The following is a 22,369-nucleotide window of genomic DNA, read 5'->3' on the forward strand; positions in this document are numbered from 1 at the left end:
AACATGAAAATATAAAACTTATATGCAAATCTGAAAATTAAGTAAATGCCTTATGTGAAAAACCATGCTTGAATCCTTCTTCTTTATGATGCTAAAAATCAACCTCCATATTGTGCGTGATAATGATATCTTATATGAACTTATAACAAAAATAAATAATGAATAAAATCAACACAAGATAGCAACAAAGAGGCACAATTTATCAACATAAGAACATTACATAACATATGATTTATGTGGAGAAACCCTTGTTGGGGAAAAATCCACCAAGAAGAGAGGTCAATTATGCATCATCAACAATAAACATGATTATAATACATTCAATTGCATTCTGCTCTTTGCATCCAACATGAAAAAAACCTATGAACGGGTCTATGAGCAACCTCCTTATGCCTCCCACCTATCCTTGTTCCTGCAAAATACTTTGCATTCAATTGTTCCTCATTCTTTCTACATTCAAAGAGTTGAATTTGTAGAAAGGAAAGAGATCCAAAACCACCAAACAAGGTGTCCAAAGAATTCTCTTCATTCCAAATGAATACAACCCTTGGATTGCCTCCACAAAAGTCGAAAGGACACCAATTTTGGCCCTAATATTTTCCCTCCAACTTGGGTGCCCAATCTTGCAAGATAAACATTACATTAAATGTAATAAATGATGGAATACCGAGAGAAAAATGACACCTCTTCCAAGCCCCCACTTGGAGAAGCCCAAAGGTCACTCATGTCTCCACTTCCTAATTCACTAATTATATCATTCTAGGTTTTCACATGTGAGGAAAACAATATTAAATAATTGTGTTCACAACCCACCTTTACCATTGTTAGTGCAACCCATCACCCCTTATGAATTTATCAAAAACAATAATGTGAAGATCAAAATATTTTCCCAATACACCCTAAGTTCCTTAGGACACTTTCCAAGGATGTTAGAACCATGTAATAAGATTTACAAGGTATATGGCACCTTAATCCTAACAGTTAAAGTATGTTTAAATCACTACATAAGGATTGACTATGACCAAGACTAACCATACATCCTCCAACTTGATATAAATTATTATCATTTATTTAAATAAGAAATACTCAATCCAAGTATATTCATGTTAATAATTTTTCTAAAGAGTGTAAAATATAGTTTAGGACCAAAATCATAAAAAAGTTCAACAATAGCAATTTTTACATTAGGGTCAATTATGCAAAGTACATATCGGTTTATTACCTAGCAAACATTCATCTGTTCAAATTTAATTGTAAATTCACCAAATAGATCTTATCATCACTTATCTCTTAGGATTAAAATCCCAAGATTCTAATTTGACAAATCAAATCCATGGGAGCAAAATTTACCTGTCATTTTTGCAATTATAGATCTCTAAATCCTAAACTTCTAAATTTTAAATTAAAAACAAATCTAACCAACATACTTATTGTGCATTTGTGTTAATTTATTTTTTGTTTTTTTATTTAAGAGTGTTTTTGGGAATGTGAAATATAATATATGGTAAATTTGTTCAAGAATAATCAATTTTATATTATTGCTTGTGAGATCATTCTAGGTTCATTATATGTTTGTCTATTTTTTGTAATCATTATTTTGAAGATATTAGCTCAATCATCATATGGGTATGGCTAAGAAGAATATGACCTATACAATTCAACATATTGACTAATTTTTTTATAAATAAATTACCAATCCTTACCAAAATTTAGACATAAAAATATTAAGACAAGTGAAATCCAACAATTAAATTTATGTTAATTTATTATGGTGGGTACTATTTTAGACCACCTATATGCTAGACCACTTTGCACTCATTTAGATTATTTCCATATGTAGAATTAAAGATATTTAGTTTGTAATTATAAAATAGTTATAGTCACATGTGGAAGCCCCAAAAATCTAGCATTTGTGGCAAACCAATTCCTAACATTCTCAATATCATTTTTTGACCTTCAAAATCTAGTTAAGTATTACATGAAATTCAATTTGTCAAACATTTAATGTATATAGGTCTAGCTCATTGCTCTAGGTTAGTTATTTATTCGTTTATGTTTGATTATTTGATTAACCTGATTTTTAATGTAAGATTTATATTTTTCCTTACATTTTTTGTGAGCTCATCTTTCTTACATAACCTAGGATTTTTGTTTTATGGTTTATCCTTTTTTTAAGGGTTGTGAATATGAGTTTCTTTAATTCATACATTCATTATATAGGCTTTAGATTATATTTTATGGAGCCCCACTTGATACACCTATCTTTAGTGATTTAGGTTTCGAATTATGCAACCTTACATTCACCTTGATGTATCCTCTTTTTTCCTAAAATTTTATTTGCTTATTCATTTTTAAATATGATTACTTGATGCTTATTTTAATTTAATTATACCTCACATCCTTTTATATCATTTTTTCTTTATAAATATTGATTGTAAATGACTCATTCACATCCTCAACTTTCCTTGAAAAAACTTGGTTCAATCCCTCAAATGGCCCAATCTACTAAGAATGGTTTAATGTTCCTAATGATTCTCTCATATGCACTATAATTACTATATTTAGAATGTGATCAAAGGCTCATTTGAAACTTAAAAAATATTACGTGCATGAACTCTTTATTTTAGTTGATAAAGATAGACCTAAATTTGTGGATTGGGCTTTTAATGATTATTAAGTTTTCTAGGCAATTTTTAGTGCAAACCTTACTCTTTTTATCTCTTTGAATGGTGCAACCTCTTCACATTTCCCTTGGTTTTGTACTATAATATTTTCCCTCCTCATTTGCTACTTTCCCCATCATATTAAAGCCCCTTATTGTGAATGCATCCATTAATAATATTTCTACATCATTCCTATCCCATACCATTTCACCTAACTTTCATGTTATCCTTTCTAGCTATAATACCTTAAATGGTCCTACTATTGCTTCTAACATCTCCACTTCCACCACTAGTGTTACCTCTTCTTGTGTTGTTCCTAAATTCATTAAATTTGATGGCCATGATAAATATAAATATGTGAAAGTGCAAACTACACCACTTGCATTTGTGATTGGCCTTTATCCTTTACAAAGTGGTTAGACATAATCTCAATTTAAAATGTACAATGGGAAAGGTAACTTTACATTTTGATATTTTTTTATTGCTATTTGTTTATTTGTTATGTATATGAAAATAAATTCTTCACTAAGTTAATTACTCATACTCTAAAAGATTACATTATTGGGTGCTTCTTTTCTTTCCCTCATGTATCTATTCATTCTTCTTTCAAAATTGGCTAAATAATATTTGTGAGTACCTAAAAGTTACTATTAAATTTGTTATCTTTAGCGTGTCACATTCTCTATGACAACACATTCTCCACGATGATGAATTAATAACCATTTTTATTAAGGGATTGTTGCCACCACTTAGGGATAATTCTATTTAAATTTAAAAATAAAAATATTTAAGGACATGTATGCTTGTGTAAATAACCATTGAATTGAAATTACTTGGATATGATGTCCTTAAGTATAGCTTATCTTCTCATTTATTCCATCTTTTCTTATTCTTCCAAATTTTTAAGTCTCATTGTTTTTAAAATGTAATGATTCTAAAGATTAGAGGAATACACCCATCTTTAACTAATACTTAGAAAATTCTAGGAAGAACTCTAATATGATTATTCTTCCTTTAGATCTAAATAGATGAATACATAGAACTATAAAGAAAATGCACTTTGTAACCTAAATAAAGTTAATTAATATCGTAATCAAGATTGAATGAATTTAAAGATGAGATTCTTGCTATTCAATTTATGACTAGTATGATTTATTATAGAAGTTATCAATGATGAGGGTAATCCATTCTAATATTAATGTATCTGATGAATAAAAGACCCTTTTACTATACATGTTAACTGATATTCACATTCTAGAGATATGTTATCTTTTATTTCATAAGTTATATTGATTAATTTTTCGATTCTTCCTCTCATGATACTCATAAGTCAAATTTGTGAGTGGAAACTTAACCCATTTCATTTATATAGCCCTTGATCTAAATGGTAAACTTTTAAATTGAAAATAAGCCTTACTAACTTAATCCTAATTATGAGGTGTGAGTTAGTCATCATGAAGATTTTGACAAATCAATTCATGACAACTTATCATTTTTCTATCTTCTGTATCCAACAAAATATCAATTTGAATTAAGATAATTTTCACATCTAATTAATCCAAATTCTTTTAATGTAAAATGTAAAGTTTCTCTTACAAAATAAGAATAATATGATAACATGAAATATATTAAAATATAAGCATTGTGTCTATTACAGATCAATCATAGACTTGAAAGTGTCCATTAAGATTATATTAGACTATAGGCATTGGAATCAATAATTATTAAAAGACAGAGACTTGAAAGTGTCCATTAGAAATATACTAGAATATGGACATTGTGTTTATCACAAATCAATAACCATTAAAAGACATAGACACAAACAATTCTATTACTACTTACTAATACTTTCATTGTGAAGGACACCAATATGCTCATTGGTGCTATTTTCTGGTTTCTATAATAGGTGAACAAGGTCTACCTACAACAGTGCCACAAAGCCCCCGATTCCCTTCAAAGCTTCACAAACACAACAATAAACAAAGTTGCACAGATTATTACAGAGATCAACCAAAACAATATAAAAAACAAAACTAACATAGCTCTAAATGCTCAATATAATTTGGCAAAGAAGCGAAACCAACCTGCTAAATCCAAATTGTTTGAATACATTACCCGTTGGAATTGGACCACTGAGTTTGTTGTAGGACACATTACTAAGCAGATCAAAAATAAAAACCAAAAACCTATTAGTTTGTTCATTCCAAAAAATATTCTCAGCTATTCCTTAAAAAAGATGCATGCACTTACAAGATGTGAAGGCGAGAGAGTTTATTAAAAGTGCTAGGTATATGGCCAGTCAATTGGTTTTTAGAAACATCAAGCTCCTTCAGGAACTTCAGGTTCCCTAGACTGTCAGGTAGAGTTCCATTAAATGAACTTCTGTAAAGATCCCTGCAATTAAGACCAGGCCCTTCACATTTAAAAAAGTTCCTTCACTCAATAAAATTTGATTGAATCTGGTAAGGGAGGATTTGCTTACAGATTTTCTAAGTAGGTTAATTCAGAAAGCCTTGGTGAGATGGGGCCTGAAATCCTAGTATCCCTCAAATCCCTGCAGAAATTATAAGTTTGATAGCTTTAGAAGAAAACAAAATTATGAGTGAACTTTTGATAACTATTTGTAATTGTAGTTCAGCTGTTGGTCAATCAATGTTAAATGTTTGGATTAGATTGTGTATTAATGTTTTATCAACATTTCAGATCATATTAAAATTTTAAAATCGAATTTTAGAAAGTTCGAAAATCAGTTAGAAATTAGAAAAAGGCTTACAGACTAATAACTCTTTGATTGTGATTGCATGAAACATGAAACCATTCACAGGGATCAGGGTCTTCTATTTCTGAATTCCAGTTAGCTAAAGCATTGTCTGGGTCGTCTACGCCTGCCTTGAAATCCATCAAAATCTCTATTTCTAGTTGAGCACGAGAATGAGCAGAAAGGAGGTTCAAAATAATGAATCCTACCAGCAGAAAGTACACAAGTATGGATTTACTGGCCATAACTAATGACAAACAGTGAGGACAAATTGATGGATGGAATGCTTGCAGAGAAGGGATTTTAAAGTGGGAGGAAGAGAGTATTATGCTTGATATTATACTTTAAAGCCTCCATGGAGCATCTATTTGTAGACTAGCAGACGAATAGAGAAAGAAACCAAACTGGATACTTTGGTATGTATTATGTTAGAAAGGAAGCAGTAAAAAAAAAAAAAAACTGAACAAACAGAAAACTTAGAAAGTATTGGAAAAGAAACAGCGAAATCAACTACCGGTGGTGGAGTTTCTCTTTTGGCTCTTACGTTGATGGTGATTTCTCTTTCTTTGCAGATTGTGATTAGGTTTGGGATATAGGGCAAGGTCTCATGGAAGGACAGGATTTTTTTTTGAAGTTGGTGGGGCAATTTTCAATTCCGTTTCAATTTCATCTGTTGAAATATGTTCGGAGTTGCTATTTTTCAGGAAAAAGTTTCAATAATATAATTCATTCTATTTTATGGGATCTAATATTTCATGAAAATAGATCATGAAGCTCTCATGAGACCTTACCCTTTTTGTTCTTAAATTTCAATAATTCATCCTAAACAATTTAGGACTGTTTTGATCATAACAATCGATGTACAATCACAACTTGAAAAAAAATATACAATTGTCAATGTGTTGATGCCAAGATTGTATTTGTTTCGTAGAAGAAGAAATGCTATCAAAAGCTCATGTTCCCATTTTGGCTTTTGTCTCAAAATAATGCAATTATGCAATAAATAACATTCCATTTGATTCTTTTCTACCTCTTTGGAGGATTTTTTTGAAGTATATGGTTAAAGAGGCATAAGAGATCCAATTTTCTCTAAGCCTACAATCGTCCTTTATGAAAGATTTGTAGCACTCATTATGAGACATAGACATTTTTCTCCATTGTGTTCATGATGAGCTAGTGTTTGAAGGCAAATCAAGCATTGGAGATGTACTAGACCACACTTCAACATATATAGATTAAGAAATTGAAGAAGTGTTGCTTACAAAAGATTCACTCCTAATGCAATTTGTAGACCTGTAAAGTCAAACACAAGTGATGGGTAAGTGCACAAAGATGGTGGTCAAAAAGGGGGGTATAAGTGGACACTTTTTTTCTGAAATCAGGTGAACTTGAACTTGGAGACAAAATTTGAAAGTCATCCACTCAAGATATGAAGATAATCAAAGAACAAATATTGTAGTACTCCGAATCTAGTTTCTAAACTACTAAACTTTTTCAAAATTGGATAAGATTAAGGAGGTCAAATCCTTTGCGCACGAAAAACAGAGCCTGATTTTTTCATAAAAACATAACATAGTGTCTAACGTGCGCATCAAAAAAATCATAGTTAGATTTAGTATTTTGACAAATCCTTTGGTAGAAAGATAGTTAAGAGTTAGCACTAGAAGATGTGTATTTTTTGTTGAGTATTTTGTTTTTTTATGATTTTTCCGATCGAGCAAATCCTCAAAAATTAGGTACCTGTTCGTGCGCGAAGCATAAGTTGCACTAAAAAAATTGAAAATGCAATTTCACTACAATAATATATAAAGTTTTTTAAATTTGGATAAGTATATCAAAAGTTATTAAAAAAATGGTGCACGTATGTCTGTGAGAACTATGGAGACACTGGTAAAAGAAATTCAATAATAATATGTTATTGTTGTTCAAATTTTTAAAAAATTATATGGTTAGAAAGCTCAGAAAATGGGTGAAAATATGGTGAAAATTTTAGAAATACCCACTTGATGATGACAAAGTCGAGAAACCAAGTTGATAAAATAAAAGACGCCAAAAATGAGGGAAATGGAGGGAAATCAAACTTCCAAACCGTAGCTTTGTCATCTAGGCCTATTTCCAAGCCTAAACAGACAAAAGCGCATACGGGGTTCCTATGGTATAAAAAACAAGTATAGGGTACTTATGGTGTAAGAAGCGCGTACGCGCTATTTTTACTATAAATAGCACGTACAGGCTACGTTTGATTAAATTTTGGGAGTGTGTATAATATGATATTATATATTTAATGTGTATATACATATAAGAAGATTGACAAGGTGGTCGGTTTTCTTTTTTTTTAAGAAGATAGGATATAAAGTAGAACGTTTGAAGAAAATGAATGTATTGGTTTCTTTGGATCGTGTGGATGTATTGGTTGGATAATCTTTATGGGTTGTATGGTGTACTAAGGGGTCATATGGTGTATTATGACCCCTTAGATGTCGTTATGGGTCATATGGTGTCCTAAGGGGTCATATGGTGTTCTATGATCCCTTAGGACACCATATGACCCCTTAGGACTCTGTATGGTGTTGTTATGGGTCATATGGTGTCCTAAAGGGGCATATGGTATTCTATGACCCCTTAGGATACCATATGATCTCTTACGTGTCATTAGATGTCATATTGTTTCCTAAGAGGTCATATTGTTTCCTAAGAGGTCATATGGTGTCCTGTGACCCCTTAGGATGCCATATGACCCCTTAAGACACCATACGATCCATAAAGACACTATATGGTGTCCTAAGGGGTCATAGGATGCCATATGACCCCTCAGGACACCATACGACCCATAACAACACCATATGGTATCCTAAAGGGTCATATGGTGTTCTATGACCCCTTAGGACACTATTTGGCATCATTATAGGTCCTATGGTGTGCTAAGGGGTCATATAGTGTCCTATGACCCCTTAGGATACCATATGACCCCTTAGATGTTGTTAGGGGTCATATTGTGTTCTAAGGGTCATATGGTGTCCTCTGACCCATTAGGACACCATATGGTATCGTTATGTGTCTTATGGTGTCCTATGACCCCTAAGATACCTTATGACCACTTAGGACACTAGGACACCATATGGTGTCATTAGGGGTCATATGGTGTCCTAAGGGGTCATATGGTCTCCTACGACCCCTTAGGACACTATTTGACCCCTTAGGACTCCATATGGTGTCCTAAGAGGTCATATAGTGTTTTATGACCCCTTAGGACACCATTTGGTGTCATTATGGGCCGTATGGTGTGTTAAGGGGTCATATGGTGTCTTATGACCCCTTAGGACTCCATATGACCTCTTACGTGTCGTTATGGGTCATATGGTGTCCTAACGGGTCATATGGTATTCTATGATCCCTTAGGACATCATATGATCCCTTAGGACTCCATATGGTGTCGTTATGGGTCGTATGATGTCCTAAAGGGTCATATTGTATTCTATGACCCCTTAGGACACCATATGATCCCTTAGGTGTCATTAGAGGTCATATTGTTTCCTAAGACGTCATATGGTGTCCTATGACCCCTTAGGACACCATATGACCCCTTAAGACACCATACGACCCATAACGACACCATATGGTGTCTTAAGGGGTCATAGGATTCCATATGACCGCTCAGGACACCGTACGACCCATAACAACACCATATGGTATCTTAAAGGGTCATATGGTGTTCTATGACCCCTTAGGACACCATTTGGAATCATTATAGGTCCTATGGTGTGCTAAGGGATCATATAGTGTCCTATGACCCCTTAGGATACCATATGACCCCTTAGATGATTTTAGGGGTCGTATTGTGTTCCAAGGGTCATATGGTGTCCAATGACCCATTGGACACCATATGGTATCGTTATGTGTCTTATGGTGTCGTATAACCTCTAGGACACCTTATGATCACTTAGGACACTAGGACACCATATGGTGTCATTAGGGGTCATATGGTGACCTAAGGGGTCATATGGTCTCCTACAACCCCTTAGGACACTATTTGGCCCCTTAGGACTCCATATGGTGTCGTTATGGGTTGTATGGTGTCCTAAGAGGTCGTAAGAGGTCATATGGAGTCCTAAGGGGTCATAAGACACCATACGACCCCTTAGCACACCATACGACCCATAATGACACCAAATCGTGTCCTAAGGGGTCATAAAGTATGACCCCTTAGGACACGATTTGGTGTCATTATGGGTCGTATGGTGTGCTAAGGGGTCGTATGGTGTCTTATGACCCCTTAGGACTGCATATGACCTCTTACTTGTTGTTATGGGTCATATGGTGTCCTAAGGAGTCATATGGTGTCCTAAGGAGTCGTATGATGTCCTATGAACCCTTAGAACACATGCATGGATCCCTAGGATACCATATGACCCCTAAGAATACCATATGACATGAAAAAAACACAAAATGGTGTCCTCCAAGTTCAGGTTCTCCTATGACCCCTTAGGACACCATCTGACCCCTCAGAACTCCATATGGTGTCTTTATGGGTCGTATGGTGTCCTAAGAGGTCATATAGTGTTCTATAACCCCTTAGGACACCATTTGGTGTCATTATGGGTCATATGGTGTGCTAAGGGGTCATATGGTGTCCTATGACCCCTTAGGACACATGCATGGATCCCTAGGATACCATATGAACCCTAAGAATACCATTTTACCCTAGAGAGGGAGAGAGGAGGAGGAGAGGGAGGGAATGGGAGAGAGATACACCTAAGAGAGGAGGAGAGTGAGATAGAGAGAGATATACTGAGAGTGAGAGATAAGAGATGTGTGTGTGTGTGTGTGTGAGAGAGAGAGAGAGAGAGGTGAAGGGAGGAAAGGAGAGAGAGAGAGAGAGAGAGAGAGAGAGAGAGAGAGAGAGAGAGAGAGAGAGAGAGAGAGAGGTGAAGGGAGGAAAGGTGAGAGAGAGAGAGAGAGAGGGAGAAAGAGAGGGTGAGAGATATAGAGAGTCTGAGTGAAAGGGAGGAAGGGATGGAAGGATATTACAAGAGACTAGAGAGAGAGAGAAAGAGAGAGAGAGAGAGAGAGAGAGAGAGAGAGAGAGAGAGAGAGAGAGAGAGAGAGAGAGAGAGAGAGAAATAGAAAGGGAGGGGGGGGAGGTAGGGAGAGAGTGGGAAAGAGATACACTTGACAGAGGAGGAGAGTGAGATAGAGAGATAGAGGTAGATAGGGAGAGAGACTTAAGAGAGAAATAAGGGGAGAGAGAGAGAGAGAGATAAAGGTTGATATCCAAAGATGTGATAGAGAGAAGGAGAGAGACTTGAGAGAAAGAGAAATGGACCAAGAGGCGGAGAGAGAAAGAGAGTTAGAGGGAAAGAAATACTTGACAAAGGAAGAGAAAGGGAGGGGGAGGGAGAGGGAGATAATGAGAGAGAGAGAGACACTTAAGAGAGGAGGAGAGAGTGAGAGATAGAGATATTTGAGAGAGAGAGAGAAAGACAGGGATAGATGAAAGAGAGAAAGAGGGTGAGGGAGATGAGAAAGAGAGGGAGAGATACCCGAGAGGGAAGAAAGTAGAGAGGGAGATGCCTAAGAGACAAAAAGGTAGGGTTAAGGAAGAGAGAGGAGGAATGTAGGGAAGAGATGAGAGAGATAATACTGATATGAGCATGGGTAAGTGCACAAAGATGGTGGTAAAAAAGGGGGATATAAGTGGACACTTTTTTTCTGAAATCAGGTGAACCTGAACTTAGAGGCAAAATTTGAAAGTCATTCACTCAAGATATGAAGATAATCAAAGAACAAATATTGTAGTACTCCGAATCTAGTTTCCAAACTACTAAACTTTTTCAAAATTGGATAAGATTAAGGGGGTCAAATCCTTCGCGCATGAAAAACTGACCCTGTTTTTTTTTCTAAAAAACATAGCATAGTGTCTGACATGTGCATCAAAAATGTCATAGTTAGATTTAGTATTTTGACAATTCCTTTGGCAGAAAGATAGTTAAGAGTGAGCACTAGAAGATGTGTATTTTTTTGTAATTTTTTGTCGAGTATTTTTTTTTATGATTTTTTCAATCAAGCACATCTTGAAAATTCGGTACCTGTTCGTGCACGAAGCATAAGTTGCACTAAACAAATCGAAAATGCAATTTTTTTTTTTTAAATTGTAAAGAATCAAGTGCACTACAATAATATATAAAGTTTTTTAAATTTGGATACGTATATCAAAAGTTATTCAAAAACTGGTGCACCTATGTCTGTGAGAACTATGGAGACACTAGTAAAAGAAATTCAATAATAATATGTTATTGTTGTTCAAATTGAAAACAAATTATATGGCTAGAAAGCTCAAAAGATGGGTGAAAATATGGTGGCAATTTTAGAAATACCCACTTTATGAAGTGTAAACCTGATGATGACAAAGTCGATAAACCAAGTTGATAAAATAATACACGTCAAAAATGAGAGAAATGGAGGGAAATCAAACTTCCAATCCGTAGCTTTGTCATCCAGGCCTATTTCCAAGCCTAAACAATCAAAAGCGCATACAGGGTACTTATGGTTTAAAAAGCATGTATGAGGTATGTATAGTGTAAGCAGTGCATACGCACTTGTTTCCCTATAAACAACGCGTACGCGCTATCTTTATTATAAATAGCATGTACGCGCTATTGTATAATATGATATTCTATGTATAATATGTGTATATACATATAATATATGTAATATATAATGTGTATAATATGACATTGCATATATAATATGTTTATATACATATAATATATTAAACATATATATACACATGTAAGTGTATCGTCTCTCCCTCTCAAATGCATACAAGGTCTCTCTCTCTCTCTCTCTCTCTCTCTCTCTCTCTCTCTCTCTCTCTCTCTCCCCTTCTCCCTTCCTCCATACCCCATCCCTCTTTCTCTTCTTCTCAACCTCCATACCCCACTACAACTATGTCTGCACTTCTAAAGGAAGTAAGTGAATTTATTTCTTATCTGCAACTTCCTCTTTGATTTTTATCATGTATCCTCTCCTAAAAAAATTGACTGATGGATTTTTGTGTGTATATTGAATAGGAGGAATAGGGTTTGAAATTGAACCACAGGTGTATTACCATGACAAGAAAGGAAACCTGTAGCAATATTCTTCTCAAATGTGTTTTTAATGAGCAGAGCAGATGTGGAAAATAGTGTCAACAAAGCAACATGATGAGTCAAAGTACTTGCAATATGTTTTTCAAAAGAAAACAACAGGTAGGAAGAGAAAGAGGGAGAGTAACACAGATGATGTCTTATAGAATGATAGTGGTGGGTATGTGAGAGTTCCCATGTTGTTACACAACGCCTATCACCTAAAGAAATTAAAGTTTGTTTTATGCATGGCAGTGGTAGTATATGATGATCATCACTTGTCAAACAACTTGGAATGGTACATACCCATGAAAGAAATCAAGTGTGTAATTCCTATAGTCACAATCGAGATCAGTCTTATAACCTTGCAAATTTAATAGCATCATATGTTTTAGAACTTAGGCAGTACTCTTAGGGTTAGTTCAAGCTCTTACACTTGCTTTTTAGTGAAGCCTCGTTGTTTGTTCACTTGGAGTCTCGTTGTATGATGTTCTATTCATAACTTTAAATTTAATATATCATTTTATTAGCCCACCATATGACCCCTTAGGTGTCATTAGAGGTCATATTGTTTCCTAAGAGGTCATATGGTATCCTGTGACCCCTTAAGACCCTTCCTCTTTCCCTCCCCCTACTCTCCCCCTCTCCCTCTCTCTCTCTCCCTCCCTCTCCCTCTCTCTCTCTCTCTCTCTCTCTCTCTCTCTCTCTCTCTCTCTCTCTCTCTCTCTCTCTCTCCATACCCCTTCTTCTCTCCCACCCCCCCTTCTCTCTCCCTCTCCCTCCCTCTACCTCTCTCCCTCTCTCTACCTTCCCTCCCCCGTCTCTCTCTCTCCCTCTGTCTCTACTTGCAATATGTTTTTCAGAAGAAAACAATAGGTAGGAAGAGAAAGAGGGAGAGTAACACAAATGATGTCCTATAGAATGATAGTGGTGGGTATGCGAGAGTTCCCATGTTGTTACACAACGCCTGTCACCTAATGAAATTAGAGGTGTCATTAGAGGTCATTAGAGGTGTCATTAGAGGTCATTAGAGGTTGTATTGTTTCCTAAGAGGTCATATGGTATCCTGTGACCCCTTAAGACCCCTCCTCTTTCCCTCCCCCCCCCTCTCTCTCTCTCTCTCTCTCTCTCTCTCCTTCCCTCTCTTCCTCTCTCTACCTTCCCTCCCCCCTCTTCTCTCCCTCTCTCCCTCCCTCTACCTCTCCCTTCCCCCCATGTTCTTTCCCTCTCCCCTCTCTCTCTCTCTCTCCCTCTCCTACCCTCTCTCTCTCTCTCTCTCTCTCTCTCTCTCTCTCTCTCTCTCTCTCTCCCTCTCCCCTCTCCTCTCCCTCTCTCTCCCTCTCCCACCCCCTCCTCTCTCTCTCTCTCCTCTCTCTCTCTCTCTCTCTCTCTCTCTCTCTCTCTCTCTCTCTCTCTCTCTCTCTCTCTTTCTCTCTCTCTCTCCCTCCCGCTACCTCTCTCAAGAGCGCGTACGAGGTACTGAAACTATTAGTTCCCTACCTTGCCATAACTTTTTTAAGGCTTAGTAGCACGTAAGGGAGAGGTATTATTCGATACCCTACGATAACATTTTAGGCTTAGTAGCGCATACGCACTACTTATCAGCCCAGAATGGGAAAAAGGAATACCATTGGGCTTGTCAACATTTTATGGTCTAACAGCGCGTACACGGTTATCAATGTAGCACGTACACGATTTATAGACATAGTTTTAGTTGCCCAAGAGCCTCAACGGTCTCAAAAGAAGTTTTTGAGGTCGTTGAAGGCCCCACTGGAACTATGTCTGCACTTCTATCACTGTTGTATACATAAAAGTAAGTGAATTTTTTGTTTTTGCATGATTTCAAATGATTGAATTGTTGTTTTTAGTAGTTTTTTGTTATTTGTTTATTTATAAACTTTTCTTTACATATATATGTAATATGATTCTATTTAGGTCAACCGATCTCAACCATGGGAAAGAACAAGCGAGGAACGATGGAACAACGAAAGGCTCAAAAGGAAAGACAAAGGCAGCGTATGAAGAAATTGCATGACATAAGAACAATGGGAGAAGAAGGTATGTCAACCTCAACATCTCAATTTGATTTACCAAACGAATATAATGCACCTAATGCAATTGAAGAAGAAACATATGATAATTTACCGTTTGAACCTAATGTAATTGAAGAAGAAACATTTGATAATTTTCCGTTTGTACCTAATGCAATTGAAGAAGAAACATTTGATAATTTACCATTTGAACCTAATGCAATTGAAGAAGATACCGCATTGAATAATCAATTAAATGATGAACATAGTACACCTTCTCTACTTGATGAATTGAATGTACATAATGCACCGATGTTAACACCTCCTAGAATCATTCGTAGGAAACCAAAGTATCTAATTGACATCGATGAGAATATATTGAAGTCAATGCCCAATAAAATGAATGAACGAACTTGTAGGAGAATGGTTAAAAGAATATGGAAAAACTATTTTAAAAACTTAAATCAAACCACAAGATATCAATTAATTGTTCAAATGATTAAAAATTTGAATTTTAGAGAGACAATGAAAATTCTAGGCCTAAGATCATCTGAAAGTAATAGTGAAAGAACTATTGTCAGAAATATATTTGATACATATCAATCTATTGGTTCAAAATCACGTAGTAAAGATTCTAATGCTACTCGACGTGTCATTACATCAACCATAATGAGCAAGAAAATAAAAAAAGATCGTTTGATAAGCAAAACAAGTAAGTCATTAAACGTGAGTAGAACAACATTAAGTAAAGCATTAAAGAGGTGAGAACAAATAGAGGACCCTAACAATAATTCTCTTTGGGCATTCTCGAGTAGACTACCATGCAAAGACAAGGTTGTTGTAGATGCACTAAAAACATTAATTGAATTTTTTTGGCATGACAACACAAGAGTATCGCCCAACCAAAGAGATGTTGTTAGAAGGTGAATTGGGTCTAAAAATCATGAGCCACATGTGAAACACTATTTGGATATGACTCAAACTAAATTTTATGAAAGATTCCTTCAAAAGTTTCCTCAAATAAAAATTTCTCAAATATTTTTTGAAATGGCAAAACCTTTTTATATTAAGATTAATCATGTATGCACCACGTGTTGTTGTAGGATGCATATTGAATTTTCCATGCATTATGATATTTTTTGTCATATTTGTTCTACTTTGCACACTAACGATGTTTTGTAGGAATGTAATATACAAGCACCTCCTAGGTCGGCAAGAGAATTTATTTCAAGTGTGTTATGTAATAGACATGATGGTTGCATTTATTATAAGATTCCCTGTTTGGAAGGTTCTTGTGCTATATGTGGTGGTTTGCAACATTTACCAAGATGCATACATTTGGAGAGCACACATGAAATTGGTATGAAACTAGTTTCTTTCGGAAGATACAAGACAGTCACATATGGAGTTAAAGATGGAAAAGATTTGAAGAGATGTGGGCTAGTGAAAAATGATATATGTGTAGCTCAATTTATGAGAATGTTTCAAGAGAAACTAGTTTATGAGTACATAATGCATACACATAGAGCTTGATGGTTAGATGAGCAATTCAAGTCGTGTAAGGACACATTTCCTCTTGGCACCATTGTCTCTATCATTGATTTCGCTGAAAATTATACACTACAACCTCAAAATGAAGTGCAATCCATGTATGATCACTCTACACAAGTTTCTATTTTTGTACACATAGCATTCATGCATGCAGATGATAGCACAGAGGAGGATAGAAAGTGTTGGTGTAAATAAAAATTCATTATGGATATTATTACACTTTACTTAAGTTAACTTAAGATAATGCATCTCTTCGTAGTTTGGATTTGAGACACTTAGGGAAGTGTGCGCATAGGGATAGAGCTTGTAGGAGAAATTCCACCTTTTGTGGTCTTGTTTTTTTGTTACACTCCACATTCGATGGGTCATCTACCTCTTGTGGAATATTATATTATTTCTCCTACCTACCCCTAGTATTTCTTACCTACCCTTGTTTCTCATTGAGCTACATGTCATGATTGTGTGCTCGTACATCCATATGGCCTTGCCTATATAAGAAGGCCTATATTCATTGTATTGGTGAATCTAGTTGATCATTTTGCATATTGATGAGAATACAGTTTGTTCTTGTCATTCTTTTGTCTCTATTTTATACTTTTCATTGTGCCCTTGATCTTGGCAAAATCTCACATGGTATCAGAGCCATTGGGGCTTCATTGATTGGTTTTTGGAGACATCGTGGAAGGCTTCTATTTTTGGATCTGAGGGACTGCATTTTTTGGAGGCATCTTAGAGCATTTTCAACCTCACCATTGCGTCCGGGAGGCCGTTTCCATAAAAATCGAGTATAAATTCGACCTATTTTGGCGAAAATCGATTTTTGGGTGTGGAGGAAATTTTCTGCCCAATTCGAGCGGTACGGTACAGAATTTTTGGATTTTTTTGCAAAAAATTTTTTTTTTTTTTTTTCTAAAAATTTTTTTTGAGAAAAAAAAAATTTGAAAATTATTTTTGGGATCCGTACCTTCTGCCCAGTCAGCAGTGCATAGTCAGCACCTAGTCAGCAACACCTAGTCAGCGCCCAGTTAGCACCCAGTCAGCGCCTAGTCAGCATTTTCTTTGGAAATTTTTAGACCCCTCTCCGTTGAGCAGTTTGGATTTTTGGGTCAACTTTGGAGGCCCATAATTTGCTCAATTTTGCTCCTTTTTGGGTGCAATTTTTTTTTATTTGGGATATTTTTTCGTACTGTTCGCAGTGGTGTAGTTATTTTATGGTTTTGGTGCACAGGTTTTTTGAAATTTTCAGATTCTCTCAGCTGTACCTATCCAATCCTCAATTCTGCAACTTCAAAGGCCTCGTTTGAGCTCACACGACCTCCTTTTCAGGTGTCATTTTTATTTGAGAGTGCATGTTTTTTCATCTACTTTCATAATCTATGATCAGATTTCAGAGATTTTAACTAGAAATTGTACTTTCAGATATTGGTCTTATTTGGCCTATTTGGTACTTGTAAATTGCTTGGATCTTAGTTTAGATCTCTTGCACTATTAGTTTGAGTCTTATTTGGCCCTATTGAGGCAATTGTAAAATTGAAATCAAAAGTCCACTTTGTCATTTTTTGCAAGTGGCCCATTGTACACGCACTAAGTATAAAGTGTCAAATCATCACTTTTGGGGGGGTTCTTTGATTGAGTGAATTTGGGGGGTTGTCTTGTGTGATTGTGCCTCTCTTTCCTTGTGCTCTTTCATTTTTGTTGCAATGAGTCCTCATAAATTTCCACCTTTAACTCCACATAATTATGCATCATGGAAAATTAAAGTATGGAGCAAATTAATGGAAAAAGGTCTCATGCATTACATAGATGGAACAATAGCAGCACCACCTGATCCTAAGGCCGATCCTAATGCTTAGTTAGAATGGTTCACTAAGAATTACATGGCTCTTGGAACTTTGCGCAAGTATGTATCAAATGACCTCATCTTTCATATTGAGAAGTGTACTACAATCAAAGATGCTTGGGATATGTTTCAGAAATTGTATGGTCAAGTTGATGAAATCAGAGGTTATAAGATTGACAATGAGCTCAACAACTTGGATCCCAAGAGTTTTTATAAAATCCAAGATTATGTCACCAAAGCAAATGAGCTAAGAGCAAAGCTTAAGGGTTGTGGAATTGACAAAAAGGATGCTCAGTTGATATTCAACTTGTTGGACAAGCTTGCACCAGAATATGCAGCATTTGTGTCTAGCTTCCAAACTCATCGTTTGATAGTGGGGAGTTCCTATGTTATACCTTCATTTGATGCTTTCACATAAATGTTGATATTGGAACAATCTAAGTTGTTGAACATGAGGCTTCTCAAGTCTTCAAAGTCCTAGGATTTGGTGGCTAATCAAGGGAATCAAGGAAGTCAAGGCAAAGATTCCAACAAGAAGAAGAAGCACTCCAAGTCTAAGCCACAACAGGAAAAAGGGCAATCATCCTCTCCATCACAAGGTGATTTTTCATCCTCTTCCAAGAAGGGGACACCACCTAAGAAGGATAAACCAACTTGTGCATATTGCAAGAAGTATGGTCATGATGAGCATCGATGCCACACAAAACAAGTTGATGAGTTAACTAATCTTCTTAAGAAAAACAACATCAACTTGCCATCTGCCTACACAAAGAAGGATTCATCTCCTTCCTCTTCCGCACATTCTAAGGGAAAAGGGCAAGCATTTGTGGCTACAACAGGTTCTTCACAACAGTGGATACTTGACTCGAGTGCCTCATATCACATGGGTTCTACAAAGGAGCAGTTTTCTTCATTGGAGCCATCTAAGGTACCTCACATTTACATAGGTGATGATACACAAGTAGAGGTTGAAGGGAAAGGTTCAGTTGACATGGATGATGGAACATTTGAGAATGTTCTCTATGTTCCTAACTTGTCTACCAACCTTCTCTCTATCTACCAAATTACTCACTATGGGAATGGGAAAAAGGTTGAGTTTACACCTGATTTAGTTATGGTAAAGGAACTTGATGATGATGCCTTGGTAGTAGTGGAACAAGTCAATGACAACTCAAGGCTTTATTCAGTCTCCCACTTTGTGCCAAGTTCACCTTCTAGGGCCTTGCTTACTCATTCAAATTCTGAAAGTAAGCTATGGCATGAGCGGTTTGGTCACCTCAACTACCGCCATCTTCAGCAGCTCAACACTAAAGACATTGTCATAGGTCTACCTCGAATCAGTTTTTTAGAGGGTGTATGTTTAGGGTGTCCCATGGGCAGGCATCCTGAGGAGAAGTTTGATAAGGGGAAAGCTTGGAGAGCTTTGGAAGTTCTTCAACTTGTTCACAGCGATGTAGCAGGTCCATTTCCAGCACCTTCATTTAGCAAGGCCCGCTATGTCCTCACCTTCATTGATGACTACTCTCGCTTCACTTGGGTCTACTTTCTCATTCATAAGAGTGAAGTATTTGACAGATTTCAGGACTTCAAGACTCGTGTGGAGAAGCAATCCGGGAAAGTGGTCAAGATAATGGAAGGGAATATGTGAACAAGAGACTTGAGGATTTTTGTACATTTGAGGGGATTGATCTTCAACATTCTGTAGCATACACTCCATAGCAGAATGGAGTTGCAGAACGCAAGAATATAACTCTTAAAGAAATGGCTAGCTGTATGATTCATGCACATTCTCTTGATCCCGCCTTTTGGGCCAAGGCTATCAGTTGTGCCACACACATCCAGAATCGGGTTCTTCTCAAAGCTTTGCAAGGTATTACTCCTTTTGAAGCTTGGGCTAGTAGGAAACCGATTGTGAGACATTTCAAAGTCTTTGGGTGTCCAGCATGGGCTCGCATACCTTCACAGAAATGCAAGGCATTGGAACCACAGAGTCGACCTTGCATATTTGTTGGATATCCTGAGGGTGTTAAGGCATATAGATTGATGGATCTTGAGACACGTGAGGTGTTCATTGAGAGGAGTGTTCACTTTGAGGAAAGCTCTCCTAGCGTAGCCTCTCTACCTCCTCCACCTTACTCCATTGTGGGTAGTGATGTTAGTGATTCAGATGATGAGACTCCTTCAACTCTGACTCGCAGGGTTACACCTCTGCAGGGTCCACTTGCAGTTAAGGAGCCTTGTTCTCCACCTCCACCTAGACCTCGTTGGGCTTGACAGACACTTGAGTCTGCGGGTTCTCTTGTTGGGGATCCTTCAGATACACGAAGAACTCAATCACAGCATTAGGATCTTCCACATGCATTCATTGCTACCACTTCTGATCCATAGACATTTTGGGAAGCATCAGGGGTTCCTGAGTGGGACCAAGCTATGGAGGAAGAGTATAGTTCCTTGATGAGGAACAACACATGGGATTTAGTCCATCTCCCTAAGGGGAGAAAGATGGTTCGATGTAAGTGGATCTATCAAACCAAGTATGCTGTGAATGGTAGTGTGGATAAGTATAAGGCTTGACTTGTTGTGAAAGGCTTCTCCTAGGTAGAAGGTGTTGACTATACTAAGACCTTTGTGCCTATAGCCAAGATGAACTCCATTCGCTTGACACTTGCTATTGCTGCAGCTCATGGATGGGTTGTACATCTGATGGATGTGAAGAGTGCTTTTCTTCATGGTGATCTTGATGAGGAGATTTATATGGAGCAACCACAGGGTTTCATCTAAGATACTTCTTTGGTTTTCAGACTAAGGAAATCTCTCTATGGCCTTAAGCAGGTCCCCAGGGCTTGGTATGCCAAGATGGATTCCTTTCTTCTCTCCGCAGGGTTCACCAGGTGTCATTCTGATCCGAATGTCTACATTTTGCGATAGGATGACTCTCACTTGATACTTGTGCTCTATGTTGATGACTTTATCATTACAGGGAGTACTGCATCCATCATTAGTAGGGTCAAATCTGCTTTGCATGCCAGATTTTCTATGACTGACTTGGGTCTTTTGCACTACTTTCTTGGGATAGAGATTTCACAGTCACCTTTCGGGATTACACTATCGCAGCCCAAGTATGCTCTTGATCTACTTGCATGCTTTCATATGGCTGATTCTAAGCCTACACCGACTCCCTTTCTTTCTAGAGTCAAGCTTGAGGCTCAGTGTTCTTCTCCACCAGTCATCAAAAACTGAGATAGGTCATTGTAGAGGACCCTCACATGACCCCACGGGATCAAACAGATAGACTGTATGTGTCGTGGATTGGAAGAAATAGTCCGTCAAATTTTGACAATTTTTTGGACTCAAGGCACTTGAGAGATCGCATCGGTAGGGTATGACTCTTGATGTTCTGGTGCTTTGGGATGCATGATAGGGCCATGCCTAGCATAAACCTTCCCACCCGGATGTTCTCACGACGTCGGTTTGTGCACACGAGGAACAAAATCAATTCTAGCCAATCTTGCAACTTTTCCTTGCAAGCAACTGACGGTTTTTTGAGTAGGCGAAAAAATGCTACTAATAAAAAATGGCTCCGAGTCATTGAAAACCGAGATAGGCCATTGTAGAGGACCCTCACGTGACCCCACGAGATCAAACAGATCGATCGTATGTGTCGTGGATTGGAAGAAACAGTCCGTCAAATTTTGACAATTTTTTGGACTCGGGGCACTTGAGAGATCACACCGATAGGGTATGACTCTCGACGTTCTGGTGCTTTGGGATGCACGAAAGGGCCATGCCTAGTGTAAACTGTCCCACCCGGACGCGCTCACAATGTCGGTTTGTGCACACGAGGAACAAAATTTGACCATTGTGAGCCTGAGGGTGCTCTCGCACCAAACACGTTGTTGTTTATATTCATATCGTCGATTTTTGTTGTTTATATTCATATTGTTAATTACATATGCAAATATTCATTTAAATTTATAAAAGGGCAGCCACCAAATACAGTGAATACACAATAATGAACTGAATACAAGGAGTTTTGTAGGGTTAATTCAACATTTTAGAAATTTTATCAAATCATATTCCACGATTGCAATGCTTTATATCATATATTTTTGTTGTTTATATTCATATTGTTGATTACATATGCAAATATTCATTTAAATTTATAAAAGGACAACCACAAAATACAACAAATACAAAATAATGAACTCATTACACATTTATTGGATTGAATATCAATATATATATATATATATAAGGCATGTCTGCCAAGTCAATACAAGTATTACAAAAATGTGGCATATGCCATCGATATACAATAAAAATGTAGAATATATCTACATGTATTGGTCATTCTATGACCAAAAGTAACACTATATGATCCTAAACTTGTGGTGGATCATCAA

At 36.8% G+C, this 22,369-nt stretch overlaps 1 protein-coding gene across 1 annotated transcript in view; it reads right to left on the minus strand.

The window, feature by feature from the left end:
* Positions 1-4,909: 4,909 nt before the first annotated feature.
* Positions 4,910-22,369, minus strand: part of LOC131030534 (disease resistance protein BAK6-like) — a 33,412-nt gene continuing 15,952 nt past the window's right edge. Inside the window, exons 4-6 of the mRNA XM_059221930.1 lie at positions 5,437-5,626; positions 5,146-5,217; positions 4,910-5,057 (exon numbers count right to left, since the gene is read on the minus strand). Coding sequence (XP_059077913.1) covers positions 4,910-5,057; positions 5,146-5,217; positions 5,437-5,626 — 410 coding nt within the window. The remainder of the gene's footprint in view (positions 5,058-5,145; positions 5,218-5,436; positions 5,627-22,369) is intronic.

Source organism: Cryptomeria japonica, chromosome 6, assembly GCF_030272615.1.
Source record: "Cryptomeria japonica chromosome 6, Sugi_1.0, whole genome shotgun sequence".
NCBI classification, from domain to species: domain Eukaryota; kingdom Viridiplantae; phylum Streptophyta; class Pinopsida; order Cupressales; family Cupressaceae; genus Cryptomeria; species Cryptomeria japonica.